General features: G+C 42.9%; 1 protein-coding gene and 1 long non-coding RNA gene across 3 annotated transcripts; one reads left to right on the top strand and one right to left on the bottom strand.

Annotated features, from left to right (window-relative positions):
• Window positions 1-2,853: 2,853 nt before the first annotated feature.
• Window positions 2,854-17,545, bottom strand: LOC136145262 (uncharacterized). The gene is made up of 3 exons (XR_010658723.1): window positions 17,265-17,545; window positions 17,010-17,062; window positions 2,854-2,880 (listed from the first exon to the last, which is right to left on the bottom strand). It is a non-coding gene; the product is annotated as an uncharacterized lncRNA (long non-coding RNA).
• Window positions 17,546-17,659: 114 nt separating this feature from the next.
• C12H8orf33 (chromosome 12 C8orf33 homolog) lies at window positions 17,660-21,626 on the top strand. 2 transcript variants are annotated; one of them, XR_010658722.1, is made up of 7 exons: window positions 17,660-18,323; window positions 18,412-18,457; window positions 18,555-18,697; window positions 18,866-18,950; window positions 19,096-19,242; window positions 19,600-20,930; window positions 21,462-21,626. XR_010658722.1 is itself a non-coding variant. In XM_065903617.1 (6 exons), exons 1-6 carry the CDS (start codon window positions 18,318-18,320, stop codon window positions 19,737-19,739), a joined length of 567 nt encoding a protein of 188 aa, XP_065759689.1. In that variant the 5' UTR covers window positions 17,660-18,317; the 3' UTR covers window positions 19,740-21,626. The 2 variants fall into 2 exon arrangements, 1 of the variants encoding a protein (XP_065759689.1); XM_065903617.1 differs by having other exon boundaries at window positions 19,600-21,626.
• Window positions 21,627-22,187: the final 561 nt, after the last annotated feature.

The raw sequence follows: 22,187 nt of genomic DNA, 5'->3' as shown, positions 1-22,187 counted from the left end.
CTACTGAAGTCACATACAGCAACTACTGAAGCCCATGTGCCTAGAGTCTGTGCTCTGCAACAAGAAGCCACTGCCATGAGAAGCCTGAATACTGCAACTAGAGTAGCCCCTGCTTGCCACAACTAGAGAAAAGTTCACATACAGAAATGAAGACCCAGTGCAACCAAAATAAATAAAAAGATATAAAATGAAAATTTGGAACTGTAGGAATTTCCTGGCAGTCTAGCGGTTAGGACTCAGCCCTTCCACTACTGGGGCCTGGATTCAATCCTTGGTTGGGGAACTGAGATGTCACAATTCAAGCAGCACGGTCAAAAAATAAGCAAATTTTTTAAAATTGGAGTTGCAAAATACTAATTTCTAATTTGGGCCTCGCTGGTAGCTCAACTGGTAAAGAATCCACCTGCCATGCAGGACACCCCGGTTTGATTCCTGGGTCTGGATGATCCCCTGGAGAAGGGATAGGCTACCCACTCCAGTATTCTTGGACTTCCCTGGTGGCTCAGATGGTAAAGAATCCACCTACAATGCAGGTAGACCTGGGTTTAATCCCTGGGTTAGGAAGATCCCCGGAGAAGGGCATGGCAACCCACTCCAGTATTCTTGCCTAGAGAATCCCCATGGACAGAGGAGCCTGGCGGCCTACAGTCCTTTGGGGTCACAAAGAGTTGGACAAGACTGAGTGACTAAGCACATACACAATTTCTAATTTGGTCATTCACTCTTTTTTGGCTAGAACTTCTATGAACAACGCACCAATTGTCTACTTATCCTGAGGGATAACACACTTAGTAAAAGCAGAATCAATCCTTTATTCTTTTATTTGCCAGTTTTCAGAATAACAAATCAAGTCCCTAGCATTCTTCAAAGGGGACCAGTGAGTCAGGAATTCTCCCCTGAGTATTGGACCAGCCCTAAGACCAACCCCTAGATGTGACAAGGTGATCAAATGGTATTTTATCTGTCTACCAGAAGGAGACTTAATCCTCTTTCAAGAGTGTAACATCATATAAAGTCTCTATAGCTTTTAATCTATAATAATTAACAATTAAATGACAAGAAACCAGGAGAAAAAATACACAACTGAAACAACTTCATAGGTCATTCAGATATTATTAAGAAACAGTTTAAAACAAACAAAACAATGATTAGTATATGTAAGAAAACAGAGCTACAGAATGCACTAGAAGTCAAATGAAAATTAAAATTCAGAGTTCAACAGACAAGAGAATTCACTGGCAGATAGCAGGTAACAAAACAGAGGATTAGGTAACTGGAAAGTACATAAGTAAAAGTATTCAGGTTAAACACAGTGAGAAAAAAGCAGGACGGAGAATACAGAAAACAGCGTAAGGAGTAGGCACAACCAGGCAGGAAGCATATTGTGAGTATCTCACAGTCCTGGGAAGAAAGGAGAAAAGGAACAGGTAAAAGAAATAGTTTAAGAAATGTTGGCCTAGGTGATTCAGTGGCTAAGAATCTGCCTGCCAGCACTATTTACAATAGCTAGATCATGAAGACAACCTAGATGTCCATTGACAGATGAATGGATAAAGAAGTTGTGGTACATACACACAATGGAATATTACTCAGCCACAAAAAGGAACGCATTTGAGTCCATTCTAATGAGGTGAATGAACCTAGAACCTATTATACAGAGTTAAATGAGTCAGAAAGAGAAAGATAAATACTATATTCTAACACATATATACAGAATCTAGAAAAATGGTACTGAAGAATTTACTTACTGGGCAACAATGGAGAAACAGACAAAGAGAATAAATAGACTTACGGACATGGGGAGAGGGGAGGAGAGGGTGAGATGTATGGAAAGAGTCACATGGAGACTTACATCACCATATGTAAAATAGACAGCCAACGGGAACTTGCGGTATGCCTCAGGAAACATAAACAGGGGCTCTGTATCCAGCTAGAGGGGTGGGATGGGGAGGGAAATGGGAGGGGGCTTCAAAAGGGAGGGGTTATATGTATACCTTTCGATGATTCATGTTGAGGTTTGACAGAAAACAGCAAAATTCTGTAAAGCAATTATCCTCCAAGAAAAAATGAATTAATTTAAAAAAAGGATCTGTCTGCAGCCCAAAATAATAAATAAATAAGTCATAATAATAAATAAATTAAAGGTCTAGGGTATTATTTTTAAAAAAGAAATATTGGCCTACATTTTTCCACAACTGACTGGTGTCTATTAAGCCATAGATTCAAAAAGTTTGATGAACCCTAAGTAAGGTCAATGCAAAGAACACACTCATGGGTATAATATAGTCAAACTGTCAAAAACTGAAAGAAAAAAAAAATCAAAAGTAGCAAGAGGAAAAAGATGTATAATCTTCAAAGCGAAATAATACTGCAAACTGGCTTTTCAACCTCAGAAGTGGGAGATAGCAGACAAAAGGACAATTTTAATGTACTGAAGAAAATAAATGCCAACCTAGAATTTTAGGTTCAGCAAAACTATTCTTCAAAATTGAAAGCCAGGACACTGTGATAACAGTGGAATTAACTCTGTGAATCTATATCACAGCAGAACACAGCTGGCAACTGTCATTAAAACAAAACAGAAAATCCAGTCCAAACTAACAACCTTCTTAATGTCTCTGGAAATTGTATTAAGGGTGAATAGCAAATGAAGAAATGTTTATTCAACAAAATCTACTAAAACTTGGTCAGAAAAGCAAGAGTGTGTGGCATCTGAACCATGACTCATTGCACACCCACCCAGCTCAGCATGACGGATGCTCCGCTGAGATGTAACTGAAGGGGCTTCCTCTCTGCTCCTTCCAGGGAAAGTGCCCACATCTCACCAGGTTAGGCTGCCAGCATTTATCACCCCCTCCAAGTCCATCTGTTGATCTGTTGCTACTGGGGAAGAGCAGAAGGCAATTACTAACAGCTCCTAAAAGAATGAAGCAGCTGGGCCAAAGCAGAAACAACACTCAGTTTTGGATGTGTGTGGTGGTGAAAGTAGTCTGATGCTGTAAAGAACAATATTGCATAGGAACTTGAAATGTTAGGTCTGTGAATCAAAGTAAACTGGACATAGTTAAGCAGGAGATGGAAAGAGTGAACACCAACATCTTAGGAATCAGTGAACTAAAATGAATGGAAATCAGTCAGTTCAGTCACTCAGTCATATCTGACCCTTTGTGACCCCATAGACTGCAGCACACCAGGCCTCCCTGTCCATCACCAACTCCCAGAGTTTACTCAAACTCATGTCCATTGAGTTGGAGATGCCGTCCAACCATCTCATCCTCTGTTGTCCCCTTCTCCTCCTGCCTTCAATATTTCCCAGCATCAGGGTCTTTTCCAATGAGTCAGTTCTTCGCATCAGGTGGCCAAAATATTGGAGTTTCAGCTTCAGCATCAGTCCTTCCAATGAATATTCAGGAATGATTTCCTTTAGGATGAATTGGTTGGATCTCCTTGCAGTCCAAGAGACTCTCAAGAGTCTTCTCCAACTGCATAGTTCAAAAGCATCAATTCTTTGGTGCTCAGCCTTCTTTATGGTCCAACTCTCACATCCATACATGACTACCAGAAAAACCAGAGTTTTGATTAGGTGGACATTTGTTGGCAAAGTAATGCCTCTGCTTGTGAATATGCTGTCTAGGTTGGTCATAACTTTTCTTCCAAGGAGTAAACATCTTTTAATTTCATGGCTGCAGTCACCATCTGCAGTGATTTTGGAGCCTAAGAAAACAATATGTCACTGTTCCCATTGTTTCCCCATATATTTGCCTTGAAGTTATGGGACCAGATGCCATGATCTCAGTTTTCTGAATGCTGAGTTTTAAGCCAACTTTTTCACTCTCTTCTTTCACTTTCATCAAGAAGTTATTTAGTTCTTCTTCAATTTCTGCCATAAGGGTGGTGTCATCTAAATATCTGAGGTTATTGATATTTCTCCTGGCAATCTTGATTCCAGCTTGTGCTTCATCTAGCCCGGCATTTTGCATGATGTACTCTGCATATAAGTTAAATAAGCAGGGTGACAATATACAACCTTGACATACTCCTTTCCCAATTTGGAACCATTCTGTTGTTCCATGTCCAGTTCTAACTGTAGCTTCCCGATCTGCATACAGATTTCTCAGGAGGCAGGTCACGTGGTCTGGTATTCCCATCTCTTTCATAATTTCCCACAGTTTATTGTGATCCACACAGTCAAAGGCTTTGGCAAAGTCAATAAAGCGGAAGTAGATGTTTTTCTGGAATTCTCTTGCTTTTTCAATAATCCAATGGATGTTGGCAATTTGATCTCTGGTTCCTCTGCCTTTTCTAAATCCAGCTTGAACATCTGGAAGTTCACAGTTCATGTACTGTTGAAGCTTGGCTTGGAGAATTTTGAGCATTACTTTGCTAGCATGTGAGATGAGTGCAATTGTGCAGTATTTTGAGCAGTCTTTGGCATTGTCTTACTTGGGGATTGGAATGAAAACTGAAAAATGAATGGGAATGGGCTAATTTAATTCAGATGACATTCTATCTACTATTATGGACAAGAAAACTTTGGAAGAAATGTAGTAGCCCTCATAGTCAACAGAAGAGTCCAAAATGCAATACTTGGGTGCAATCTCAAAAATGACAGTGATCTTAGTTTGCTTCCAAGGTGACCCATTCAACATCACAGTAATCCAAGTCTATGACCCAGTCACTAATGTAATGACTACCCATGGACATCACAAGATAGTGAACACTGAAATCAGATTGATTGTGTTCTTTGCAGCTGAAGATGGAGAAACTGTATACAGTCAACAAAAATAAGACCTGGAGTTGACTGTTGCTCAGATCATGATCTCCTTATTGCAAAATTCAGGCTTAAATTGAAGAAAGTAGGGAAAACCGCTAGGCCATTTGGATATGACCTAAATTAAATCTCTTATGATTATACAGTGGAGGTGACAAATAGATTCATGGGATTATATCAGGTAGACAGAGTGCCTGAAGAGCTATAGATGGAGGTTCGTAAAATTGTACAGGAAGCAGTGACCAAATCCATTTCAAGGAAAAAGAAATATAAGAAGACAAGTGGTTATCTGAGGAGGCTTTATAATAGCTGAGGAAAGAAGAGAGCAAAAGGCAAAGGAGAAATGGAAAGATACACCCAACTGAATGCAGAGTTCCACAGAAGAGCAGTGAGAGATAAGAAAGCCTTCTTAAGTGAGCAATGCAAAGAAATAGAGGAAAACAATTGAATGGGAAACACTAGAGATCTCTTCAAGAAAATTGGAGATATCAACAGAACATTTCATGCAAGGATGGGCACAATAAATGACAGAAATCGTAAGGACCTAACAGAAGCAGAAGAGATTTAAAAGAGGTGGCAAGTACACACAGAAGAACTATACAAAAAAGATTATAAATACCTGGATAACCATGATGGTGTGGTCACTCACCTAGAGTCAGACATCCTGGAATACGAAGTCAAGTGGGCCTTAGGAAGTATTACTACAAATAAAGCTAGTGGAGAGGCTGGAATTCCACTTGAGCTATTTCAAATCCAAGTGCTGCACTCAGTATGTCAGCAAATTTGGAAAATTCAACCATGGTCACAGGACTGGAAAAGGTAAATTTTCCCAGTCCCGAAGAAAGGCAATGCCAAAGAATGCTCAAAGTACTGTACAGTTGCACTCGTTTCACATGCTAGGAAGGTTATGCTCAAAATTCTCAAGGTAGGCTTCAGCCATACATGAACTGAGAACTTCCAGATGTAAAAACTAGATTTCAAAGAGGCAGAGGAAGCAGAGCTCTATGTGCTGACACTCGCTGGGTCATGAGGAAGGCGAGAGACTCCCGGAAACTCCTGCTTCTGATCCATCCACTTCTACTCCTGCACCGAAGCCTCTGACTGTGTGGGTCACAATAAACTGTGGGGGTTCCTAAAGAGACGAGAGTGCCAGATCACCTTGCCTGTCTCTGGGGAAGCCTGTGTGCGCGTCAAGAAGCAACAATTAGAACTGGGCACGAAACAATGGGCTGGTTTAAAACTGGGAAAGGAGCACATCAAGGCTGTATATTGTCACCCTGCTTATTTAACTTATATGCAGAGCACATCATGTGAAATGCCAGATTGGATGAATCAAGCTGGAATCAAGATTGCCGGAAGAAACACCAACAACCTCATGCAGATGATACCATTTTAATGGCAGAAAGTGAAGAGGAACTAAAGAGTCTCTTGATAAGGGTAAAAAAGGAGAGTGCAAAAGCTGGCTTGCAACTCAACATCCAAAAGAACTAAGATCATGGCATCCAGTCCTATCACATCATGGCAAATAGGAGGGGGGAAAGGTGGGAGCAGTGACATATTTTATTTTCTTGGGCTCTAAAATCACTGTGAATGGTGACTGCAGCCACAAAATTAAAAGACACTTGCTCCTTGGAAGGAAAGCTATGATATATCTAGGCAGTATGTTAAAAAGCAAAAATATCACCTTGCCAACAAAGGTCCATATAGTCAAAGCTATGGTTTTTCCAGTAGTCATGTACAGATGTGAGAGTTGGACCATAAAGGAGGCCAAGCACTGAAGAACTGATGTTTTTTTATTGCGATGCTGGAGAAGACTCTAAAGAGTCTCTTAGACGGCAAGATCAAACCAGTCAATCCTAAAGGAAATCAGCCCTGAATATTCATTGGAAGGACTGATGCTGAAGCTCCGATACTTTGGCCACCTGATGCAAGGAGCCGACTCATTGGAAAAGATCCTAATGCTGGGAAGGATTGAAAGCAAAAGGAGACGCGGGGTGGCAGAGGATGAGATGGTTAGATAGCATCACCAACTCAATGGACATGAATTTGATCACACTCCAGGAGACAGACAAGAACAGGGGTGCTGCCATCCATGGGGTCACAAAGAGCCAGACATGACTTAACAACAGAAGAACAACAAGAGAGACCGCAAGTCATACAGGAAACCTGGATCTACCTACAGAAGGAAGAAGATCTGAGAAGAAACAAGTGAAGGTAAAAGAAAATCTTTTATTTGTCTTATTCCTAATTAAAATGAAAGGTCACTGGTTTTCAGAGTAATAGTCTTGACAGTGTATTGGGTAACTGTTGCCTGTGTAAGGTGGATGGTAGCAGTGTCCTGAGGACAGGAGGGAAGTCGGGACTGGGTTGTAAGTACCTGTGCTGCCTGTGAGGCAATGCAGTATTATTTGGAGGTAGACTTACATTAGTTCTAATACACACTGCACACTCTAAAACAAACCTTAAAATTCTTTAAAAGTATCATTGATATGCTAAGTAGTAGAAAAAATTGAATCCGATAAAATGCTCAGTTAAACCGGAGAAGACAGGAGAAGAGGGCAAGATTTCTAAAAAGAAATCAAGTGTAGTGAATAAAAAACAGTAACTACCATATTAATAATCACTTTAACAGTGAATGTCTAGCTGCACCAATTGAAAGACAGAGACTGCCAAAGCAGATAAAAAAGAAGACCTAATTACACATTGTCTGTAAGAAACCCACTTTAAATACAAAAATACAGATTAAAAATAAAGGGAGGAGAAAGGCATACCTTGCTAACACTAACAAAAAGAAAGTTGGAGTATCTATATTGATTTCTGACATTGGAGCAAATAAAGTTATCAGGGACAAAGAGGGGGTATTAAATATGACAAAGGGATCATGTCTACAAGAAAACACAAGGCATCTTGCCATGTGTTCACCTAACAACAGAACATCAAATACCTGAGACAGAAACTGATAGTACAGCACACTTACCAACAGCATTTGCTCGCGTCCTGTTTGACAGATTTTTGTATTTTGCAATATTTCAAACCTATCATTATTATATTTGTTATGGTAATGCACAGTCAATGATATTTGATGTTCTTAATACTACATGACTTGCTAAAGACTCAGATTATGGTTGGCATTTTTAGCACTATTTTTATTAATGTACATACATTGTTTTTTAGACATAATGCTATTGCACACTTAACAAACTAATAACTTTTATATTCACTGAAAACTAAAAAATACATGTGACTTTTATTGTGTCACTCATTTTATTGTGGTAGTCCGGAACTGAACGTGTCATATCTCCAAGATGAACCTGTATTTTAATTGCCATACTTTTTTTTTTATCTTTATGCTCTATGTTGGGGGTTTCACTGTTTAAAATTGCCTCAAGCATAGTGCTGAAGTGCTATCTAATGTCCCTAAGAGCAAGAGAACTGTGATGTGATGTCTTTCTGGAGAGAAAAATGTGCTACATGAACTTTACTCAGTACAAGTCATAGTGCTGTTGGCTGAGTTCAATGTTTAGGAATCAACAGTATATAGCAAATAAGCTGTCTTTAAAGAGAAATACGCATAAAAGAAGGTCATGTGTTGATTGGTTAATGAAGATGTTGTGACCAGAGGCTCCTAGAATCCTAACTGCATTTCTCCCAGGAGCAGTGGTTTGTTATTTCCTAATTCACTGTTCTCAGCTACTTTATAGAACTACCAGGAATGATGAGAATGGACTGTACATAAATATTTATATCTTAAACAGGCTAGGGGAATGTGCCAAGGAAAGACTGTGTTAGTGACACAAGTGTGTCTCAGGAGACAGTAAGAGCCCTGACGGTTGAGAGTGAAACGTTAGGAGTGGTTTCTGGAGTGGCTGAGGGGGTGCATACAGCCAGGCACAGCTAGATGAAGGCTTGCCGTCCATTTTCTGAGCCTTTATAACATACCAGGGTGGGAGGCAATGAAGAAGAGATTTGATGACATGGAAGACTAGACTTTCTACTTCTTCCTCGCTAAAGTTCTGCAAACACCTACTGCCTGATTCTGGGGTTTGAACAGGTGCTCATAGTGCCAGGGAAGAAAAATGAGGTGGCTGGTCAAGCAGAGGGCAGTGGGGGTTGCAGGGGCCTGTAAGGACAGGTGGGGGGTGAGGCTCAGAAGGCTGGCAGATCAGCAGGGCCAGAGCAGAGAGGTCTGGAAATAGTTGCCTCTGCATGATTTATGGGGCATGTGCTGGTTAGAAGTCAGGAACTTGGACTTTATGCTGGAAGAAATAGAAGATTTCTAGGCAGGAGAGCAACACAGTTTTGTTTTCTAAAGACTACTCCCACCACATGGTGGTTCAGAAAAGACAGGAGGGAAGCAAAATGCAGCCAGAGAGATGAACAAGAACTCAAATGCAGTTCAGGTCAGAGACACTGTGTGTTGCATGGTGGAGAGGGGTGGAGATTGGTTAGCAGATAAACTGATAAGTGGTTAAAGTAAAGTTCAGTTCAGTCCATCAGTTGCTCAGTCATATCCGAATCTTTGCAATGCCGTGGACTGCAGCACACCCGTCTTCCCTGTCCATCACCAACTCCTGAGGCTTGTTCAAACTCATATTCACCGAGTTAGTGATGCCATCCAACCGTCTCATCCTCTATCATCCCCTTCTCTTCCTGTAAAACAAAGTCTGATGCTGTAAAGAACAATATTGTGTAGGAACCTGGAATGTTAGGTCCATGAATCAAGGTAAATTGGAAGTGGTCAAACAGGAGATGGCAAGAGTGAACATCGACATTTAAGGAATCAGTGAACTAAAATGGACCAGAATGGGTGAATTTAATTCAGATGACCATTCTATCTACTACTGTGGGAAAGAATCCCTTAAAAGAAAGGGAGTAGCCCTCATAGTCAACAAAAAAGTCCAAAATGCAGTACCTAGGTCAAATCTCAAAAATGACAGAATGATCTCTCTTCGTTTCCAAGGCAAACCATTCAACATCACAGTAATCCAAGTCTGTGCCTCAACCACTAATGCCAAAGAAGCTGAAGTTGAACCATTCTATGAAGACCTACATGACCTTCTAGAACTAATACCAAAAAAAGATGTTCTTTTCATCATAGGGGACTGGAATGCAAAAGTAGGAAGTCAAGAGATACCTGGAATAGTAGGCAAATTTGACCTTGGAGTACAAAATTAAGCAGGGCAAAGGCTAATAGAGTTTTGCCCAGAGAATACATTGGCTATAGCAACCACCCTCTTCCAGCAACATAAGAGACGACTCTACACATGGACATGACCAGATGGTCAATAGTGAAATCATATTGATTATATTCTTTGCAGCTGAAGATGGAGAAGCTCTATACAGTCAGCAAAAACAAGACCAGGAGCTAACTGTGGCTCAAGTCATGAACTCCTTATTGCAAAATTCAGGCTTAAATTGAAGAAAGTAGGAAAAACCACTAGGCCATTCAGGTATGACTGAAATAAAATCCCTTACTATTATACAGTGGAAGGGACAAATAGATTCAAGGGATTAGATCTTATAGACAGAGTGCCTGAAGAACTATGGATGGAGGTTCACAACAATGTACAGGAGGGTGTTATCAAAACCATCCACGAGAAAAAGAAATGCAAAAAGGCAAAATGGTTGTCTGAGGAGAGCTTACAAATAGCTGAGAAAAGAAGAAAATCAAAAGGCAAAGGAGAAAAGGAAAGATATCCCCATTTGAATGCAGAGTTCCAAAGAATAGCAAGGAGAGATAAGAAAGCCTTCCTCAGTGATCAATGCAAAGAAATAGAGGAAAACAATAGAATGGGAAAGACTAGAGATCTCTTCAAGAAAATTAGAGATACCAAGGAAATATTTCATGCAAAGATGAACACAATAAAGGACAGAAATGATATGGACCTAACAGAAGCAGAAAATATTAAGAAAAGGTGGCTAGAATACACAGAAGAACTATACAAAAAGGATCTTCATGATCCAGATAACCATGATGGTGTGATCACTCACCTAGAGCCAAACATCCTGGAATGTGAAGTCAGGTGGGCCTTAGGAAGCATCACTATGAACAAAGCTAGTGGAGGTGATGGAATTCCAGTTGAGCTATTTCAAATCCTAAACGATAATGCTGTGAAAGTGCTGCACTCAATATGCCAGCAAATTTGGAAAACTCAGCAATGGCCACAGGACTGGAAAAGATCAGTTTTCACTCCAATCCTAAAGAAAGACAATGTTAAAGAATGATCAAACTACCACACAATTGCACTCATTTCACATGTCAACAAAGTAATGCTCAAAATTCTCGAAGTTAGGCTTCAACAGTACATGAACCGTGAACATCCAGATGTTCAAGCTGGATTTAGAAAAGGCAGAAGAACCTACCAACATTCGCTGGATCATAGAAAAAGCAAGAGAATCCCAGAAAAACATCTACTTCTGCTTTATTGACTACACCAAAGCCTTTGACTATGTGGATCACAACAAACTGAAAAATTCTTCAAGAGATGGGAATACCAGACCACGTGACCTGTCTCCTGAGAAACTTGGATGCAGGTCAAGAAGCAACAGTTAGAACTGGACATAGAACAATGGACTGGTTCCAAATTGGGAAAGGAGTACATCAAGGTTGTATATGGTCGCCCTGCTTATTGAACTTACATGAAGAGTATATCATGCAAAATGCTGGGCTGGATGAAGCACAAACTGGAATAAAGATTGCTGGGAGAAATATGGCAATTGCTGGGAGAAATATGCAAGAAAGTGAAGAGAAACTAAAGAGCCTCTCGATGAAGGTGAAAGAGGAGAGTGAAAATGTTGGTTTAAAGCTCAATATTCAAAAATCTAAGGTCATGACACCCGGTCCCATCATTTCATGACAAATAGATGGGGAAACAATGGTAATAGTGACAGACTGTTTTCTTAGACTCCAAAATCACTGCAGATGGTGACTGCAGCCATGAAATAAAAGATGATTGCTCCTTAGAAGAAAAGCTATGACCAACCTAGATAGCGTATTAAAAAGCAGAGACGGCCAACAAAGGTTTGTACCATCAAAACTCTGATTTTTCCAGTAGTCATGTATGGACATGAGAGTTGGACCATAAAGAAGGCTGAGCACTGAAAAATTGATGTTTTTGAACTGTTGTGTTGGAGAAGACTCTCGAGAGTCCCTTCAACTGCAAGGAGATCAAACCTGTCATCCTAAAGCTAATAAATCATGAATAGTCATTGGAAGGACTGATGCTGAAGCTGAAGCTCCAATACTTTGGTCACCTAAGGTGAAGTGCCAACTTGTTACAAAACACTCTGATGCTGGGAAAGATTGAAGGCAGGAGAAGGGGATGACAGAGGGTGAGATGCTTGAATGGCATCACTGACTCAATGGACATGAGTTTAAGCAAGCCCTGGAGATGGTGAAGGACAGGGAAGCCTGGTGTGCTGCAGTCCATGGGGTCACAAAGAGTCAGACATGACTTAGTGACTGACCAACAACAAACTAATAGGACTCAGTGACTGACTGGGAGTAATGGTTGTGGAAGAAGAAGCATCTGCAAACAGTGAGAGTTTCACTTCTTCTTTTCCTATCTGGATTCCTTTTACTTCTTTTTCTGCTCTGATTGCTGTGGCCAAAACTTCCAAAACTATGTTGAATAGTAGTGTTGAGAGTGGACACCCTTGTCTTGTTCCTGATTTTAAGGGAAATGCTTTCAATTTTTCACCATTGAGGATAATGTTTGCTGTGAGTTTGTCATATATAGCTTTTATTATGTTGAGGTATTTTCCTTCTATTCCTGCTATCTGGAGAGTTTTTGCAGATGACATGATCCTCTACATAGAAAACCCTAAAGACTCTACCAGAAAATTACTAGAGCTAATCAATGAATATAGAAAAGTTGCAGGATATAAAATTAACACACAGAAATCCCTTGCATTCCTATACACTAACAATGAGAAAATAGAAAGAGAAATTAAGGAAACAATACCATTCACCATTGCAACAACAAGAATAAAATATTTAGGAGTATATCTACCTAAAGAAACAAAATACCTATACATAGAAAACTATAAAACACTGATGAAAGAAATCAAAGAGGACACAAACAGATGGAGAAATATACCCTGTTCATGGATTGGAAGAATCAATATTGTCAAAATGACTATACTACCCAAAGCAATCTATAGATTCATTGCAATCCCTATCAAGCTACCAATGGTATTTTTCACAGAACTAGAACAAATAATTTCACAATTTGTATGGAAATACAAAAAACCTCGAATAGCCAAAGTAATCTTAAGAAAGAATAATGGAACTGGAGGAATCAACCTGACTTCAGACTCTACTACAAAGCCACAGTCATCAAAACAGTATGGTATTGGCACAAAGACAGAAATATAGATCAATGGAACAGAATAGAAAGCCCAGAGATAAATCCATGAACCTATGGACAACTTATCTTCAACAAAGGAGACAAGGATATACAATGGAAAAAAGACAACCTCTTTAACAAGTGGGGCTGGGAAAACTGGTCAACCACTTGTAAAAGAATGAAACTAGAACACTTTCTAACACCATACACAAAAATAAACTCAAAATGGATTAAAGATCTAAATGTAAGACCAGAAACTATAAAACCCCTAGAGGAGAACATAGGCAAAACACTCTCCTACATAAATCACAGCAGGATCCTCTATGACCCACCTCCCAGAATAGTGGAAATAAAATCTAAAATAAACAAATGGGGCCTAATTAAACTTAAAAGCTTTTGCACAACAAAGGAAACTATAAGCAAGGTGAAAAGACAGCCCTCAGAATGGGAGAAAATAATAGCAAACAAAGCAACAGACAAAGGATTAATCTCAAAAATATGCAAGCAACTCCTGCAGCTCAATTCCAGAAAAATAAATGACCCAATCAAAAAATGGGCCAAAGAACTAAACAGACATTTCTCCAAAGAAGACATACAGATGGCTAACAAACACATGAAAAGATGCTCAACATCACTCATTATCAGAGAAATGCAAATCAAAACCACAATGAGGTACCATTACACACCAGTCAGAATGGCTACAAAAGTCTACAAGCAATAATTGCTGGAGAGGGTGTGGAGAAAAGGGAACCCTCTTACACTGTTGGTGGGAATGCAAACTAGTACAGCCACTATGGAGAACAGTGTGGAGATTTCTTAAAATAACTGGAAATAGAACTGCCATATGACCCAGCAATCCCACTCCTGGGCATACACACCGAGGAAACCAGATCTGAAAGAGACATGTGCACCCCAATGTTCATCGCAGCACTGTTTATAATAGCCAGGACATGGAAGCAACCTAGATGCCCATCAGCAGACGAATGGATAAGGAAGCTGTGGTACATATACACCATGGAATATTACTCAGCCATTAAAAAGAATTCATTTGAATCAGTTCTAATGAGATGGATGAAACTGGAGCCCATTATACAGAGTGAAATAAGCCAGAAAGATAAAGACCAATACAGTATAATAACACATATATATGGAATTTAGAAAGATGGTAATAACCCTATATGCAAAACAGAAAAAGAGACACAAATGTACAGAACAGACTCTTGGACTCTGTGGGAGAAGGCGAGGGTGGGATGTTTTGAGAGAACAGCATCAAAACATGTATATTATCAAGGGTGAAACAGATCACCAGCCCAGGTTGGATGCATGAGACAAGTGCTTGGGGCTGGGGCACTGGGAAGACCCAGAGGGATGGGGAGGGAGGTGGGAGGTGGGGATCGGGATGGGGAATACATGTAAATTCATAGCTGATTCATGTCAATGTATGGCAAAAAACACTACAATCTTGTAAAGTATTTAGCCTCCAACTAATAAAAACAAATGAAAAAAAAAAAAAAAGCATCATCATCTGGAGTGAGGCACAAGTTCAGGCACACATGTCTGGGCTAAGAAGGCTTCTGCAGGAAGTAGTTCTGGGCCAAGTCATAAAGAGAGTTCACAGCCAAAGAAAGCAGGGAAAACCCCCTTAGGATCTGGAATTTACTCACCTCAAAAACTCTCGTTTCCCAGAACTTAAAGACATCCTAACTGTGGTTATTTTAAAATATGTCTACCAAAAAATAAATTAAAATAAAAAACACCTAAAATGTCTTTGGTTTTACTCCCTGAAGAGAAAGACTGAGCTAGAACCAACCATCTATGCTTTGCTAGATTCCTGATTCTCAGACACTATGAGTTAATGAGTGTTTGATATTTTCAATCTGCTACATTTCCTGGTAATTCGTTACCCCTCAATAAATACCTAATATGTTAGCTTTTTGAGTAGTCCAAAAAGTTCATTCAGTTTTTTCCATTAGATGGCTCTAGTAGTGCTTAGTTGTCTTTAACTTCATTGTAAGCAGTTTTGTTAGATTGCATTGTGACAGCTGTTGTATGGGTGTGCATTTAAAACAACTTACCAAAATTGGTAAATTTTTCTTTTTTCTATTCAACCACTGTGAGCGGAATGTAGGATCTTACTTCCTTGACCAGGGATCAAAACTGTGCTTCCTGCAGTGGAAACACGGTATCTTAACCACTGAACAACTAGGGAAGTCGGTAATTTTTTGTGTAACCATTTTAATATTAGAGATGTTAGGGGAAAAGCAACATTTTTGGCCTATTATGCTTTATAATTTCAAGAAAGGTAAAAACACAACTGAAATACAAAAAAAAAAAAAAGATTTGTTTGCAGTATATGAAGAAGGTACTGGGACTGATTGAGTGTGTCAAAAGTGGTTTGTGAAGTTTCATGCTGGAGATTTATTTCTAGATAATGCTCCACAGTAGGGTAAACAAGTTGAAGTTGACAGCAATCAAATTAAGAACATTAATTGAGAACAAGCAAATTACAGCATGGGGGAGACAGCCAACGTATTCAAAATATCCGAATCAAGCATTGAAAATCAGTTACACCAGCTTGGTTATGTTCATCATTTTGATGTTTGGGTTCCACATAAGTGAAAAAACCTTGACCATATTTCCACATGTGATTCTCTACTTAAACATAATGAAAACTTTCTATTTTTAAACAAATTGTGACAAGCAATTAAAAGTGGATACTATACTTTAATGTGGAATGGAAGAGATCTTGGGGCAAGAAAAATGAACCAACACCAACCACACCAAAGGCCAGTCTTCATCCAAAGAAGGTAATGTGGTGTATGTGATGGGAGTGGAAGGGAGTCATCTGTTATGAGATTTTTCCAGAAAACCAAACAATTAATTCCAACAAGTACTGCTTCCAATTAGATCAACTGAAGGCAGCACTTGACAGAAAGTGTCCAGAATTAGTCAACAGAAAATGCAAAATCTTCCATCAGGATAATTCAAAACTGCATGTTTCTTTGATGACCAGGAAAAAACTGTTAGAGCTTGGCTGGGACATTCTGATTCATCTGCCGTGTTCACCAGACATTGCACCTTCAGATTTGCATTTATTTTGGTCTTTACAAAATTATTTTTTTATTATTTTTAATTGGAAGATAATTGCTTTACAATGTTGTGTTGTTTTCTGCAATACATCAACATGAATCAGTCATAGGTATACAGATGTACAATATTCTCTCTCTCTTTTTTTTTTTTTTTAACAATATTCTCTTAATGGAAAAAAAATTCTATTCCTTGGAAGACTGTAAAAGTCACCTGGAAAAGAAAAAGTCACCTGGAACAATTCTTTGCTCCAAAACATAAAATGTTTAGGAAGATGAAATTATGAAGTTGCCTGAAAAATGGCAGACAGTAGTGGAACAAAACGTTGAATAAATTGTTCAATAAAGTTCTCAGTGAAAATGGAAAATGTGTCTTTTATTTTTACTTGAAAACTAAAGAAACGGGCTTCCCTGGTGACTCAGTGGTAAAGAATCTGCCTGCCAACACAGGAGACACAGGTTCAATCCCTGATCCACGAAGATCCCACCTGCGCTGGGGCAACTAATCCGGCGCACCACAGCTATTGAGCCTGTACTCTAGAGCCCAGGAGCCCGAACTATTAAAGCCCATGGTCCACAACAAGAGGAGCCACCACAATAAGAAGCCCATGAACCACAACTAGAGAGTAGTCCCCACTCAGCACCATTGGAGACAAGCCCCTGCAGCAATGAAGACCCAGCACAGCCAAAAATAAATAAATAAATGGTTAAAAAAAAAAAACAAACAAAACTGAAGGAACTATCGGGATGAGCAAACTCAACTTTCTGATACCGCCCATCCTCCTGCCTCAGGAAGCGACCCACATTTCACTGACAGGAATGACGAACTGTGCCGCGTACTCCCGTCCTCCTGACCCCTGTGAAAGGAAGGGAAAGTGAAGTCGCTCTGTCGTGTCCGCCCCTTGTGACCCCATGGAGTGTAGCCTACCAGGCTCCTCTGTCCATGGGATTTTCCAGGCAAGAAGAAGACTGGAGTGGGTTGCCATTTCCTTCTCCAGGGGATCTTCCCAACTCAGGGATCTAACCCGGGTCTCCAGCATTGTAGGCAGACGCTTTTACCGCCTGAGCCACAGGGAAGTCCGACTCCTGTCGTGCGGGGCCAACAGCGGCTGTGCAGTAGGGTGGCCCTGGGCCGGGAGCCTCGAAGCGCAGGGAGATGGTGCCGACCACACAGCAGCCTCCGGGGAAGGCCGCGACACTGCGACACTCCTCCGAGGGATGAGGGGGTTCCCTCAACCCCCGGACCCCCTCCCACCCCTCTTCCACTTCTCTTGAAACAGGAGCCGCCTGCGTTGCGGTCCGAGGCCCCGCGACCCGCCCACCTCGCCGTGCTGCTCGCCCCCGCCCTCCTTCCTGCTGCCAGACCAGCCCCGCCAGGGGTGGAGCTCCTCGGAGGGCTTTGCTGACCAATCCCCGCCGTGCTGGGGCCACTGTTACAACGTCGCTCTCAATGACAGTTATTCATGTCTGTTCACGGCCCTTCTTTATTTTATTATTTATGTACTTTTGCCCGCGCCGGGTCTTTGTTGCTGCACTCGGGCTTTCTCTACTTATGGCCAACAAGGACTACTCTCGAGTTGCAGCCGCAGGCCTCTCGCTGCGGAGGCTTCTTCTGTTGCAGATTCAGGGTCTAGGCTCCGCGCCTTCAGCAGTTGCCAACTGGGGGCTCAGCTGCCCAGGCACGCGGGCTCTTCCCAGACCAGGGATCCAACCCGTGTCCCCTGTGTTGGCAGGCAAGTTCTTAACCGCTGGGCCTCCAGGGAAGCCCCGTTTTCCCACTGTTCCCGCCCCACTAGCAGGTGAGCCTTAAAGGTACATTCCCTTGAGTAGCGTCCCTTCATCCAGAGCAGTACGTGCAACCTCTCCAGCATCTTGCCCGGGGAATCCCAGGGACAGAGGAGCTGGCGGGCTACAGTCCACGGGGTCGCAAGAGTCAGACACGACTGAGCGACTAACCCACGACGACCACCTGCAACCTAGGAGTCCTGAGTGGGTCTCGTCCAGGCGGTGGTCCGAGCGCCCGCGCCCCGCGGAACTCTGCGACGCAGACTCGTTTCCCTGGGAGCGCATTCGGCGTGAGACCGCAGCCCTCCTCGGTCCCGGCGGCAGCGCATGGCGGTGAGTGGTGTGCAGGCGGGGAGCGCGTGGTGGGGCTTTGGGCGGTCGGCGGCTCCTCATGACCCTCTTTCTTTCCCTCTTTCCCCAGGCTCCAGGACATCCTGCTCAGGAGACAGCGGCAGCCCCAGGCCCAGGTACTGCCCGTGCACCCTGCAGTCCCTGGTTCCCCAGGCTGCTTCCTAAAGCCCCGAGTCCTTCCACTGGAAGGCTTCATCCAATCCGTCTGCTTAGGGCGCCCTACGTGCCGTGACGCTAAGTGGAGGACCAAGAAGCAAAAGAAGAAAACCCGGGATGGAGCGTCTGTTGCCAATGGAGGCGGGAAGACCCCAGAAAAGCAGGCCCCCGAGGAACGCCCCCTAAGCGCAGAGGCCCAGGCAAGGGCGGGCCTCAGTCGGGAAGGGTGAAGTCCCGGGCGTGTGGTGTGGTCCGGGATTTACAGCCGGAAGTGGATGAGATGCGGTGTTTTGGGTTCCTGTGGGATGAGGCTGGAGGCCCCAGCGCCCCTATGCCCGCTCACAGTCACTATCCACAATCCATCACAGGCTGAGCAGCTGGCTCGGGAACTGGCCTGGTGCGTGGAAAAGCTGGAGCTGGGACTGAAGATGCAGAGACCCACCCCTAAGCAGAGTGAGGGCCCGTCTGTAGAGTTGGGAGAGGGAAACGGTGACAGTCCTATGGCCTCAGATGCTGCCAAGGGATGGAATTGTTGCCTTTGCGGTAGGACAGTTGGAAGTGAGGATAGAGGTTACTAGTCCTTTGTTTTCATCTGCAGAAGAACAAGCTCTTGGGGCAATCCGAACCCTGCGCAGCCAGAGAACACCCCTACCCCGGAAGAGGCAGCTGATGCGCTCTTTGTTTGGGGACTACAGGGCTCAGATAGAAGACGAGTGGCGCGAGGCCCTGCAGGCTCTCAGGACTGGTGAGAAGCTGAGAACTGGTTGATGAAGAACTGCCTAGTTCAAGGGGGCAGGAGGAAAAGCTTGGGCAGTGAAAGGGGGAAGCCTCGAGCAGCGGGGCTGCCACAGTAGGAGGGGGCTCAGGAAAGCCACGGGGAGAAAGGCTGGGGGGCGGATCACAGAACTCCGGCTTGGACTAGGGAGGCAAGGAGGGGCAGAGTTAGTGAATCTGTGATTCTTAAGGGTGTGTGATGATAGCACTTACCTTATAATTTTGAGAAGCCAGTAAGTTAATTTTTACAGTGAGGTTAGAGTTGCCAGGGCAGTTAATGTTTGCTATTATTATTCAATTCTGATACTGTCCTTCTCTTCCCTTACAGCTGCCCACTCAGCCCGGGTGCAGCCTGTAGGTGAGGCGGCCAGAAAGAAGAGCCGAAGGGTCTGCAGACTTCGTCCAGAAGGAAGGTCTAAGGGCACCTTGGATACTCGTGATGAAGAGTTTAGGTTTAATTTCTTTTAGCCTCTTCCCTGTTCTAGAGTGGCCACCTCTGCAGTGGCGCAGGGTTTCTCTGGAGCGCAGCACTTTCCCAGGAATGCTGTAGGGCGGATGGGAGACCTGCATGTTTGGTGCTGACAAGCCCAGGACCCCATTTGCAGGTTTTCAGCTGAGATGTCCCTCCTGCCAGAAGAGGGAGGTTCCTTTAGATGGTTCTACAGTAGACTGAAGTGAGCGTTCACAGTGTGTTGTAAAACAGCTGTCCCCAACCTTTTTGACACCAGGGACAGATTTCATGAAAAACAGTTTTTCCACAGAGAGGGTGGGAGGTGAAACTCAGGTCATAATGCAAGCAATGGGGAGTGGATATAAATACAGATGAATCTTCCCTTGTTCACTGTCTTTTCACCTCCTGCTGTATGGCCTGGTTCCTAACACGCCATAGACCAGTACTGGCCCAGGGGTTGGGGACCCCTGTTATAGAAGACGCTCAACAGTCTCAGGAGCAGACTTAGTAGGTGTTGTTAATAAGGATTAGTGGGGAAGCTGTACAGTTGTACACTGGTGCTCACTTATGGAAGGATGTCCTCAAGGGGTATGGTGCTCCATACCATTTAGTCCCATTGCTGTAATAAAACTGTTTCTTATAAACATGGATAAGCAAAAGCGTGTGCTAACTATGCTGTTACAGGAAATGTAGATGAGGTGGTGTCAGGCATTGCTGGGTCCAGGCTCTCACCCCAGGGCTTGGTCCTTTGTATTGCCTTCATTCCTGAGCAGGTGTCATCCTCAAGGAGCCAGTGTATCCCCCAGCAGCCCAGGCTTTGTTATGAGGAGCAGGTAGCTTCCTGCCCTAAGAATCCCAGCCAAACACCAGCATTGAATCTCTGGGCAAGCTCTGATGTCAGCTGCTCCAGGTGATAGTCCCAGGACTTCTGCATTAAGTTGGGTTTTCACGATGGCTTAATTCTCTTGTGACCGTGATGCCATCTTTGGTAGTGTCTCCCAAACTGACTAGACAGATACCCAGAGCCCACCTGCCTGCATCTCTGCTTTGGTGTTTCACAGATATTTCATACTTGACATGTGCACAACATCTGATTAGTCCCTAAATCTGTCTTCTACTTTGCAGTGAATGGCACTACTGCCCACTGAGTTGATTAGGCCCAAAATCTATGTCATCTCAGTAAAAGGAATTCAATCCAGTTCCAGAGAGTGAGTGAGTGTGTGTCTGTGTATGTGTGCGCACCTTGGCTTCCTCACACCAACAGCAATTCTTGGATGTTGTCAGCATGTCCAAAATTCAACCCAGTCATGATGCTATCTACCCAGACAGAGTCAGATTCCACAGGAAAGTGCTCAACCTCACAAGACCCAGCTCTGCTTCACGCACCAGTTGCAAGTCCAGGTTGTTACCTGTATTTCTGACCAACTGACTACAAATCAGCTTCCCATGACCCACTTCTTGGGTTCAGTTAACTTGCTACAGTGGGTCCCAGAACACAGGAAAACTTGTTTACTCACCAGATTATCAGTTTATCACTAGGATGTGAATAACAGGCAGATGAGATACAGAGTGCCAGGCATGAGGAAAGGCATGGAACTCCATGCTCACCACCCAGAAGCGCTGTTGGTTTCTATAGAGGCTGCCTTCACAGACACCATCAGCTCAACCTCCAGCCCGTCCCCGCTCCCTAGAGGTGGAAGTTTTTAACCCTCTAACCACAGGCTTCATTCTCCTGCCAGCAAAGTAACACCTGACAACTCTCTCCACCAAGTGAGGACACACTGAGGTGGCTGTACTTTAGACCTGGGAAAGAACCCTGACCAGGAGCTCAATCAGCCAGCACACTGGTTTTGGACTTCCCAGCCTCCAGAAATGTGAGAAATAAACTTCTGGATTTTAAACCACCTGGTCTGTGATATTTCATTATGGCAGCCTGAGCTAACACACCATTCAGTGGGTGGGGGGAAGAAAAAGCTTTTCAAGAAATGTTATAGGGAAAACTGTATATCCACCTGCAAAAGATTATGAAGTTGAACCCTTACCTGTTAAGATATATAAAAAATTAGCTCAAAACAGATCAAAGACCAAACCATAAGACCTAAAACTATAAATCTCTTTGAAGAAAAGAGGGGCCCATCTTCATAATATTGGATTTAATAAATGATTTCCTGAATATGACACCCTAAGCACAGGCAACAAGAGAAAAAACAGGTAAGATTTTGTTTTGGCTGTGCTGGCTCTTCACTGCTGTGTGGGCTTTTTCTCTAGTTGCAGCGAGCAGCTGTGTACAGGCATCTCTCATTGCTTCTCTTGTCGAAGAACAGGGGCTCTAGGGCTAGTGAGCTCCAGAGCACAAGCTCTGAGTTCGGCGCACAGGCTTGGGTGCTCCAGGGCATGTGGGCATGTTCCCGGATCAGGGATTGAACTCACGTCTCCTCCACTGACAGGCAGATTCTTTACTACTG

Source organism: Muntiacus reevesi, chromosome 12 (genome assembly GCF_963930625.1).
Source record: "Muntiacus reevesi chromosome 12, mMunRee1.1, whole genome shotgun sequence".
Classification (NCBI taxonomy): Eukaryota; Metazoa; Chordata; class Mammalia; order Artiodactyla; family Cervidae; genus Muntiacus; species Muntiacus reevesi.
This window is presented reverse-complemented; position numbering and strand designations above follow the sequence as displayed.

What these genes read in the sequence shown, in the direction of transcription:
- C12H8orf33 (XM_065903617.1), top strand. An exon ending in AGCGGCAGCCCCAGGCCCAG is followed by an intron (nt 18,458 to 18,554) that starts GTACTGCCCGTG and finishes CCGTCTGCTTAG; the next exon opens with GGCGCCCTACGTGCCGTGAC. An exon ending in CCCTAAGCGCAGAGGCCCAG is followed by an intron (nt 18,698 to 18,865) that starts GCAAGGGCGGGC and finishes AATCCATCACAG; the next exon opens with GCTGAGCAGCTGGCTCGGGA.